The sequence below is a fragment of the Bubalus bubalis genome, chromosome 24 (genome assembly GCF_019923935.1).
Source record: "Bubalus bubalis isolate 160015118507 breed Murrah chromosome 24, NDDB_SH_1, whole genome shotgun sequence".
Classification (NCBI taxonomy): Eukaryota; Metazoa; Chordata; class Mammalia; order Artiodactyla; family Bovidae; genus Bubalus; species Bubalus bubalis.
In genome coordinates this window covers 41,696,996-41,707,667 of record NC_059180.1, presented here as the reverse complement: position 1 = coordinate 41,707,667, position 10,672 = coordinate 41,696,996, and the positions used below count along the sequence as shown (strand labels likewise).

General features: G+C 68.8%; 1 protein-coding gene across 1 annotated transcript; it reads left to right on the top strand.

Annotated features, from left to right (window-relative positions):
• Positions 1–3,868: 3,868 nt before the first annotated feature.
• On the top strand, positions 3,869–10,357 carry PRR35 (proline rich 35). The gene is made up of 3 exons (XM_025274814.3): positions 3,869–4,701; positions 7,473–8,612; positions 8,876–10,357. Exons 2-3 carry the CDS (start codon positions 7,510–7,512, stop codon positions 9,495–9,497), a joined length of 1,725 nt encoding a protein of 574 aa, XP_025130599.3. The 5' UTR covers positions 3,869–4,701; positions 7,473–7,509; the 3' UTR covers positions 9,498–10,357.
• The last annotated feature ends 315 nt before the right edge of the window (positions 10,358–10,672 follow it).

Sequence of the window (10,672 nt, the reverse complement as noted above, 5' to 3'; positions counted from 1 at the left end):
TGTAGGGCCAGGCAGGCCAGCCTCCCAGCAAGAAGGGGGGCTGGGGTGCCGAGGCCGCACAGGGTGTAAGAGGCCTGTCTCGGGCCAGCCTGTCGAGTGGGAAAGCAATTAAAGCCACCAGCAGTGCTCGCTCCGGGCGGGCCTCGGGCGGCGGGGAGCTGCCACAACGCATCTCGGCTCAGCGCCTGGAGACACCCCCCACCCCACCCCCTGCTCCATCCGCGGCTGCGCGGCCACGCCAGACCTTGTCCTCCGGGGGCCGGGCTCCGTCACCCCAGGGCGTCCCAGGGAGCCTGGGCCCGCATCGCTGCAGCCCTGAGATGCCCAGGACATGAGAGCTGACGGGCCTGGGGGCTGCCTGCCTCCCTGTCAGCTGGCCTGGAGACCCCGGCCTGTGCCCGCTCCCCTTGGACACCTTCCTCGGCAGGGAGGGCTGAGGGAATTGGGGGTCAGGGGCCCGCGGGTAGGACACTTGGGGACGCAGCTGCTCCCGGGAGGTGCTGCGGGTGCTCAGGTGGGGCCTAGCGGCACCTGGACCTAAGCCGGTGCGGGCGGTGGGCGAGGCACAGCCTCTTGACGCACCCGCAGGGGCACCTGTCTGGGCTGCGTGCCCCCACGTCCCCTGTCTTTGCTGGCTGGAGCGCCTCCCGGCCCCTTACCCAGGCCGCTTGGCTGCCCACCCGTTGGCCGCGGTGGCCTTCCTGAGGCAGGCGGTGGGGTGTTCTCACTTGTGAGGCAGCCCTGTCAGAAGCACTTAGTGTACAAATTAGCTGCGGCCTCCCGCCTCCTCCGCGCTGTGGGCTCTGGGCTCCGCAGACTCCCGCCTGCCCCGGGCGCCCGCCCACACAGCCGTGGCCAGCTGGCTCCTCCGTGGCCCCTGACCTTGACCTGGACAGGGGTGACTGCAAGGGGCGGGCGTCCGGCCAGCCAGCAGGGGCTCCTGCTCTCAGCCCAGCACCGAGCCTATCCTGAGGGCCAGGGCCAGCGTGCAGAGCCGTGGGGGGATGGACCCCGAGCCACACACAGACTGCAGCCCCCGCTGCCCCGCCTGCCGGCCGGCCTGCCACTCAGGCAGGGAAAATCGCCTGTGACAGGCCCAGGAAGGCCGGGCCCCGGGGGCCGCGCGGGACACGCACAGCTCCTCTTCCAACATATGGTTGCTGTCGGCCCCGGGCGCTGCTCAGCCAGCGCTCCAGAGCTCTGCGGCCTGAGCTGCGCCCCCACCCGCCTGGCCGGCTGCTCCCTCGGATCCACCCGGCCCCTGCCCCACTGGTATACGTCCCCCAACGGGGAGCTCACTCCCGCGGCAGCCCCTCCAGCTAGCAGCCAGGAGTTTGTTTCCAGGGCCTCCAGTGCACGTGGAGAACTAGTCCCACCCCACCCCAGGGGGCCACTGAGCGAGCTTTGGGGGAGGGACCGGGGGTGCTTCCAGAGGATGGCGCTGGTTGGGGGAGGGCTGCAGTGAGCAGGTTTGGGGCCAGAGGCCTTCTGGGGTCCCAGTGCCAGGAGCCTCCCAGCTGCACACCCTCTCTCGGCATGGGCCCACTCTGCGCCATGTCCTGGGCCGGCTGGATAGCCCCACAATGCCCTCCCTGCAGCATGCCCCCCATGGGCGTGCCCCCGCGGGCCTGTGGCAGTCCCCACCAGTGCCCCAGTGTCACCCGGTCTTGTCAGTGTGGCTTTGCTGCCCCCTCACAGACCTGCAGCGAACCTGCTGTGGCTCCCCAGTGCTCTCAGGGCCCCGGGCATGACCTTGCCCCTGGGGACCGTGCCATGAGTCCCTGAGGCCACCTCAAGTGTGCAGGAGGGAAGTGCCTAGGATGACTCAGGCTCTGCCCGTGGTGGAGCTCTCAGATGCTTGGGGGGCTGCCACGTGTCATCAGCAAGAGGGTAACCATGAGCCATGGCCATCGTCCGCCTGGCGCTGACCCCTCCCAAGGCTCAGACCCTGCTCACGGTCTGTGCCACTGTCCCCCTTCCCACGGGGCGAGCAGAGGCTGCCCGACCCCAACACCAGTCCTGGTGAGGGCTGCGCATGGATGCTGAGGGGAGGAGACAGGCCTGCCTCGGGCACCACACCGCTGTCCCCCTGCCTTCCCTGGACCCACTGTCTGTCCTGCCCACGTGCCCCTGGCACACAAGTGCCGGCATCAGTGGAAGTGACAGGTGTGCAGTCTTGGGCAAGCAGGCAGAGCAGGTTAATGACCATGACACCTCCCTGGAGGCAGAGGGAGGGGCTGCGTGTCCCCCCACCCCGCACCAGGACAAGCTGAGGGAAGGCTGCTCCCTAGAGCCCCCTTCCCAGTCTGCAGGCCCAGACCGATACCCAGGGAGCATGGGCAGAGGTTTCCGGACTCAGGCCACAAGGGGATCAAGCCCCCGAGCTTGGGGGTCCCTGATGCTGCCTCTGGGGCAGGGCCAAATCCCTGGGCCCGAGCACGCACCAGCACGATGGGATGTTGGCGTGGGGTCTGTGGGTGGGTCATGACCTCCCACCTCCCGCCACACCCTACTGCAGGGTGAAAGTGGAACAGGCTCTGGGCACACTGTACCAGCTGCAGGGAGCAGAGATGCCCACAGTGGCTCAGGCAGAGCACCGCTGACCAGCCTCCCCTGCCGCGGCCAGGGCTGGCCTGTGCACCCTGACTCAGCACTGGGGACAGGCTGTCAGGCTGCAGCTGCAGCCGAGCTCTGGGACCCCTGCTGTGCACTCAGGGGTGCCCACCTGCACCCCTGGCAAAACCCCTCCTGGAGCCCGGCCATGCCCTTCAGTCTGAGCTCAGGGGGCGGGACCACTCTGTGTCCCGCCCAGACTCCGAGGAGGGCTGTCCACAGGGCCAAGCTGCCCTCCATGGCCTCCTCCCCCTTCTCTGGGGCTTTACCAGGCTGTCCTGAGACGCCCCTCCCTTCCCCTGGAGGGTGGCAACAGCCTCCAGCCAGCTGGCCCCCTGTGTGGGCAGCAGGGCCTCCCAGAGAGCAGGAGGAGGAGTCAGCAGTGGGGGGCCAGGAAGCTCAGTGCCATCCCTGGGACCCCCAGCCCCAGGTCTCAGGGTGACCTGTGCCCCCTGCCCTGTCTGGGCAGTGCCCAAGACGGGCCTGGCTGTGTGTGTCCGGAGTGGGATCTGTGTGCAGAAGGAGCAGGCCTCCTGGCCCCGACGCTCCTCAGAGCTGCTGGCGTGACGACCGCTCAAGCTGTCTCCTGGCCTGGGGCTGCCTGCACGGTCAGCTGGTCAGCTGGGCCAGGCCGGGCAGGCAGAGAGGGACGGCTGGTAGGCCGTGCCCCCCCCCCGCAGCCCTCCACCCCTCCCACCCTGCCCTGTGGGCTTGCCGGGGGGAAGTGGGGTATCCCTAGTTGTATCAGGGAGGGTGACACTGGACAGTCACCCTCACACCAGTGTCCTGGCACTGGACGCCCCCAGAACATGGCGCCCTGCTCCTTACAAATGCCAGTCAGGGCTGACCAGAGTGCCAGCAATAGCGCTGTGGCCAGTCACCCTCCTGCACAGCTGGGGAAACCGTGGCCAGGCTCACAGGGCCCAGAGTGCTCCATCCCAGAGACTCTACAGGACACACCTTTGCCCCCCAAAGTGCCCCTGTCCCCACACTGAGCTGCACTGCCCTGGGCTTCAATGGGGGCTCCAGAGAAGGTGGAGCGGACGCTCATGGGGGCCTCTGGGGCAGCACACGCCCCTCCGATGGCAGACCCCACCCCACTCCTGAGATAGACATCACGCACCTCCGGGTTCGGACACTGTCCCCTGAACAAAGGCAAACATCCTCTGAGGAACTGGCCTGGCCTGCAGTCTGTGTCCACTTCCAGAATGGTGCTGGCTGTTCAGGGGGACTTCTGCTAGGACCCAGCTGAGACGTGGGGCCCCAGACTATTGACTTTGGATGTTTGGTATCAACATGGAGTCAAGCTTCGCGGGCGGTGGAGCGGCTCAGGCTGTGAGGATAGAGGGGGCGGTGTTTCCTGGTGGGCCCTTTCCCCGCCCCGCCTGGTTCAGCGGCCCTCCCGGGAGGGACGGGCAGTGGAGAGGAGGCCTGCCAGCAGTGAGCAGGGGCAGGGCCCTCCCCAGAGCACCTTCCAGGGGACTGGGGGTGATGCTTCCAGAAAGCAGGAGTGAGCGCATGGGACCCTCTTTTCCAGAGTTAGTGACTGTCAGTGGGCAGGGCAGGGGCTTGGAGGTGCAGAGCCATTCAGCCTCTTGTTTGGAGAAGAGAGAAGGGCACTGCAGGCAAGCTTTGGTCAGCAGAGGAGACTCGCTGCACGGGTGTGCAGGGCTCTGCCCTCCTCAGCCAGCTCTGTTCTCCAAGGTCCTCCTGTCCCGGGGCTCAGCCTCCAGGCCCTAGCTCAGGCGGAGGGGCTGTCAGGGGCCAGAGCCCTGCCCTGACGGATGAGTGCTGACGGCCCCACTCCCTGCGCCCTCGGCCGTTGACACCCCATCACACCGCTGCGGGGACCCCGGGAGACCTGGCTGCCTCTGCGCACCCCCGCGGCAGCCTGCAGGCGACGGGGGCGGGGACGTGCCAGGCGCCCCTCGTTCGGCCGCACACCTGCGTCTCCACTGCGCTCGCCTCCACGGGGCTGCCCGACCCTGCCCTGCTCGGGCGGCGCCACCGGTGTCACCGGCCAAGACTCCATCCACGAGTTGCCGGCGCGGCGCAGATTGCTGAGCCGGTCCCGGGCGCGCGAGGCCGGTGAGTGCGCCGAGGGGGCGACTGCGGGCCGGGGAGTGGGAGAGACGGGGGTGCACCCGAGGTGGGGAGGGGATCACTGCCGGCGCTCAGGCGCCTCCGCCCCCCTCGAGCCTGGGTCGGAGGTCGCCGCGCCCCCCGGAGCCGGAGCCGCGGCGCACGCGCGGCCGCTCCTGCCACCAACTTCGGTAGGTGCAAGTCGGCGTCGGGGAACGCGGTCCGTGGCGGAGGCTTCGGGGACTCGCTGCCTAGTGAGTGACCGCAGACCGCGCGGGGTCCCTCTGCAGTTTCCCTGGCGGGAATCGGGGTCGCGCCCCGAGAGCCCGTGCGGGTCCCTGGGGTGCGGGGTCGCGGCGGCGCCAGGCGGGGCTGGGCGGGAAGTTCCCGCGGGGTTCCGGGGCTACGCGCAGACTTATCACGGCGCAGCAGGCTCCGTTCTGCCCAGGGCGCAGGTAGAGCGGGCGCGGGCGGCGGCGGGTCTGAAGTTTGGGGGCCGCGAGAGGCCGCCAGGATTGTCCGGGCATGGGCGGGGCTGCCCCAACCCCACATCCCCCACTTCGCGGTGTCCAGGCTCCACGAACTATTAGGGCGCAGTAGCAGCGTCGTTATAGGAGGACGCCCTGGAGGGAAGCGGGGAGGGAGTTGGGGGTCTGGACTTAAGCCCTGGAGGAGTCTGGTCACCTGCACAACGCCCTGTGGGGTGCTCCCAAGTCCCAAGGGCGCAAGCCACAAGGTCTAATCCCCTGGAGGCTGCTGGGGGCTCCAAGCGCTGGGTGCCCCCTCTCCCCCCTGGGGTGGGGCCTCCTGCCTGGCCGGCTGTTAGCTCTCCCCCAGCCAGGGAAGGGTTAGTGGGACCAGGTGTCTGGGCCAGCACACGGGGGGCAGGCCGCGCTGGGCACAGGCATCCAGTCACAGTCACGGGTTGGGACACGTGTGTGAATGAATATGCCTTTGGGGGTGTGGGGTGTGTGCTGGTGTCTGGGGGTGTCTTGTGCTTGTTCACAGTCATGCTGGGCAGGTACCAGGTGTTCTCTGGGCCCCCATGGGGTCAGCGGCACTGAGATGTCTCTCTACCAAGCCCTCCTGCAGCCAGGTGACTGCTTCGAAGCCCAACACAGGACAAGCCTCTTGCCTGCTGAGTCCAGGGGTCTAGGAGGAGCCCCCCCAGTCCAGGGGCCCGGCTGGGAGGTGGGGTGGTGGTGGCACCAGGCGGCACAGCTGTGTGGCTCCCAGGGCTGGGTGATCGATGGCCCCAGCACAGCCGCCTCTGTCTCTGGAGCACACACACCCATTTGTCATCTGTGTCTTAGAGGGGCGGGGGGCAGGGGTGGGGCCTGCCTCTGCACCCACCGCCAAGTTCAGGGCGTGTCTGCGGCCCTCGGGGGCCCCAGCCCCTCTCCTCAGCCAGCCCCCTCCTCCCAGCCCTGCTGGGAGCCCTGTCCCTTCCCGGATGGCTGCAGCCCTCCACACCGGAGCCCTGGCTGTGCTAGCCCCCTCCCAGGGCCCGTTCGAATGGGTGGCCCTCTGGCCATTCCCATGATGGGGGTGCCCGCTCAGTGTTTGGAGGCAGCAGACGTGACTTCCCGCCATGTGCAGAGCCCAAAGGCCGGCAGGGAGGATGATCTGCTCCCAATGACTGCCCCAGCCCTGCCCAGCTGAGCCTCAGGGAGTGGGACACATGCCTGTGTGTCCACACCCGTGAGTGACTGTGACCCTGTGCGTCCTCAGTGTGTGTATGTGCAGTGTATTCACGTGGGCGGTGGCCTGTCCACTCTGAGTGGTCTGTGAGCCTTATGTGCCTGGGCCCCCTGCATTCTGGCAGCTGCCCGGCTCTGTTCCGAGGTGGCCCAGCTGCGCCGAGGTGGTCTCTCTGGGCACTGCATGAGGAGGGCTCGGTAGGAGCCCTGCACACTCGTGTGCACGCGCTCGCCGAGCCCCAGCCGAGGCGCGCACTGGGGCGGTGGACGGCCCAGGTGGCAGCCCAGATGGACTGCGGAGTGGCTTCTGAGCAGGCGAGTGGGGTGTGGGGAGAGGAGGGTCTTGGCCAAGCTCGGCCGCGGCAGGCTCGGCCGCCGACCTGCCGGCAGCCACCCAGATGGAGCCGGGCTGAGCAGGTGGCCGTGCCGTGGGGCCATGCCGGACATCCACGCCCCTCAGCCTGGCCTGGCCCACACGGGGTGACCCTCTCAGAGACCACAGTGCCCAGGGACACCCTGCAGAGCAGGGCCGTGCTGTGTCGACAGGCTCTTAGAGCTCCTGCTGCTCCTCATCTCGGCTGCCCCGGGAGCAGGGGTCTCTGGGGGTGGGGTGAGACAGGAAGGGCTGCGTCCCCAGGAGTGAGTCTGCTCATACTTGGCTTCCTCCAGTCACTCACCAGTGCCCCCAGGGGTAGACGGAGACCCAGGCTCTGCCGGCATGGGGTAGATGGGTGTGGATGGAGTCACCCCAGAATTGGGCCTGCCGGGGACTGGTCGACATGTACGTAGGGCCAACCAAGAAAGTACAGGATTTAAATTTCGGATAAACAACAAATAATTTTTTAGTGCCCAAATGTTGGCTCGGCCATACTTACAGTAAGAAAGCATTTGCTGTTTGCCTCAGTCCCGTTTCCCCATTTTTGTGTGCTGACCGTGTCTGCTGACCCTCCATGGAGGCCGGCAGGGAGGCCTGCTGGTCTGGGCAGCAGAGGAGGGGGAGGTGGAGGGCCACTGTGGTGACAGGGCGGGTGGGGGGGTCGGCTAGGGCACCGGCGCTGACGCAGGCCCCATTCGCAGGTGGCATGGGGCCGGGGCCCGCCCGCTAGCCGCTGCCATGTCCCGAGAGGCCGGCTCCTGCCGCCTGGGCCCCGGGGCGCGCGCCCGGGCACGGAAGCCCAAGAAGCCGCACTACATCCCGCGGCCCTGGGGCAAGCCCTACAACTACAAGTGTTTCCAGTGCCCCTTCACCTGCCTGGAGAAGTCCCACCTCTACAATCACATGAAGTACAGCCTCTGCAAGGACTCGCTGTCCCTCCTCCTGGACTCCCCCGACTGGGCCTGTCGCCGCACCCCGGGCACATCCCGGCCTCCCGCGGCCACCCCAGGCCGCCCTGCGGACCCCTTGGCCCCAGCTGACCCTGGCACCCGTCCCCGAGGGGCGCGGCTCCCGGATGCCCCCGCCACACCCGACCTGGACCTCGCGGCCACCGATGTCCTCTCCCTGCGCCGCCGTGTCGGGGGCCCCCGGCTGGGGGCCGAGGGCTCCTCCCCAGGGACACCACCCCCTGAGCCCGGGGATGTGCAGAAGGGTGCGGGCCTGGAGGGCCTCCTGGCCCAGTCGTGGAAGCTGGGGTCGGGCGGGGGCCGGAGGAGTGCAGCCGTGGTGGGCACTGTGGGCCCCGAGACCAGTGTCCCCTGCTACCCCCCGCCCAGCTCCGGGGAGCTCCCCGAGGCCCAGAGCCTCCACCTGTCCCTGCTGGGCGTCAACTACCCTCTCGGCCCGGGCCTCTTTTCCTACCTGGGGCCCTCCCTGGCTGCCGCCGCCCATGTGCCCTTCCTGGCCTCGGCCAGCCCCCTGCTGCCTCCAGCCGCTGCCTTCCCTGCCCCACAGCCCCCTGAACGCCCCGCCCTGGTCCCCCGCCTGTACTACCCCCTGCTGCTGGAGCACAGCCTGGGGCTGCCGGCAGGCAAGACCGCCCTCGCCAAGCCCCCAGTGCCCCCGAGAGGGCCTCCTGGGGCCCTGGTCCCTGGGCTGCTGAAGGTGCCAGTGCCGGGGCTGGGTGGGCCCTGGCACCGCAGTGCTCTCAGGGACCCCGGGCAGGAAGAGCAGCTGGGGCGAGTGGCCCAGAGCGAAGCCAAGAGAAAGCTGGCCCTGGGGGCCCAGCCAGAACCCCTGAAGGCCCCCTGCAGCCGAGCGAGCATCAGCGCCCAGAGCAGGTGGGTGTGGGGGCCCAGGCATGGGGCACTCGGGGAGGCGGGAGGAGGGCTGAGGGGTCAGGGTGGCCGGGTGGCCCCCCACCAGAGCTCAGCCGCTAGGAATATGGGCTGCAGGCTGCAGAGGGGAGACTGAAGCACACAGCCAGCCTTCCTCCCTTCTGGGGTTCTGAGGCCCCAGGCCAGGGTGCCAGGCTGCACAGGGGCATGTGGGGTGGGCACCATGGGGACAGTGCAGCCTCCTGACCGGCTCCCACCACCCCCAGCCTGCGGACCGGCCCCTCCGCGATGCTTTGGCCTGAGGACGAGGAGCTGAGCGACCTTGAGACTGCTGGCCCCGCAGCCTCACTGCCCCCGCAGCCACTGGGCCTGGCACTGGGGGGCCCTGGGCACGTGGGTGGGGACCTGACGCGGGCCCTGGGCGACTGTGCCAGGGCAGAGCAGCGCCTGGGCCAGCTGGCGCCCGCCGGGGGCCTGGCCCCGCGGCCCCTGCGGGAGCAGCTGGGAAAGATCCGCCGTGAGCTGCTCACCATCCACCAGGCGCTGGTGCGAGCCGCACGTCCACCCGACGCACCCCTTGACCTCTCTGTGAAGCGGGCTCCCGCCAAGGGGCACGAAGTGCCCGCGGGGCCGTGGACGCAGCCGGAGCTGGGCCCCACACTGGCCCGGGAGACCCCGGAGCCACGCGGCCTGCTGCCGGCCCAGCCTCTGACCAGCCACACCACCAAGTGTGAGGCCGACTCCAGTGTCCCTCCCCCGGCCCTTCCCCTGCAGGCGCCCGAGGACCTTGTCATTCCTGGCACCTGGGGCGCCCGCGGTGGGGCTGGGGGCTCCTGGCCCCCCGAGGCCGTCCCGGGCCTGCAGAGCCCGCCGGGTGCCGAGGTCTGACCACAGCCCCTGCTGCCCCCATGGTCCTTCCTGGACGGGTGCCCTCCTCCGACCCTGCGCCCGTCGCCTGGCTCCCCTCCCACCCCAGCATGCCCGGGGACAGACCCCCACCTGCCGTGGCCACGCCTGCCTCTAGGGCCATGGAGGCACCACCCAGGGCCCCTTGGTGAGCACGGTTGTGGACATTAAAACGGAGACCACCTTCACACTCCCATCTGGGCTCCTTCTTCACTGCCGCTGCAGCGTCACCGTCCACATAAATGTCCCCAGACTGGGTGTCGGGGCACAGTGTCCTGGGCCCTCCCCCGGGACCCAGAGTCTGGGGAGAGAGTGGGGTGCTATCCACGGGGGCAGAGCAGGGGCAGGGGAAGCAGGCGTGCACAGTCTCGGATTCTCTGCATTTCTGCATACAGGTGGTGGGCACAGACCCCAGGGCATGCCTCCAACCCCATCTGGCTGGCCAGCCCTAATGTCAGATTCATCCAGGAGGCTGCTCGCTCTGGTTAAACGGTGCCCCACGTGCTGTGGCCCAGGGCTGGTCGCGCAGTGTGGACTTCACTGGGCCCTGGCCAGCCCCTGCAGCTGCGATAGGCATCGGGCGGCTTTCACAGCCCACTGCCTCCCTCCCAGCGCGGCCAGACTTGGCTTTCCCACAGCGGGGGGAGGGGTGCCCCAGGGACCCTTGGGCCCAGCTAATCGCTTCTCTGCCTGGGAGCTGGCCACACCTCTGTGCCCACCCAGGAGTGGCCCCAGGAGGGCCGCTCCTGCCTGCTCTCGGCTCCCCAGGCTGGGCTGGCCGGGCTGGGGCCAGTCGGATCAGGACTGCAGCTGCCCATCAGCCGTGGCGACAGCAGATAGCATCGCACCCACCCCCAACGGCCTCCAGAGCTGGGGTGTAGGCGGCTGGGTAGGGAGTGCTATGGGTTACAGACACGGGCTGAACCCCACCTTCAGGGGCTTCCTGGAGGGGCTTAGGGGCTGAGGGCTGAGCCACGCATGAGGGGTCTAGAGAATCCCCAGGTCCCGAATCTGAGGGAGCCCCCTCCCACTTCAGCCCCCCATTAGCACCCCCACTTCTTAGCACCCACTGGACAGATGTAAGCCTGACTCTGCAGGAGGTGCGTGATCCCCGCATCACAGGTGCAGAAACAGGACCCAACCTGTAGCCTGTGCGG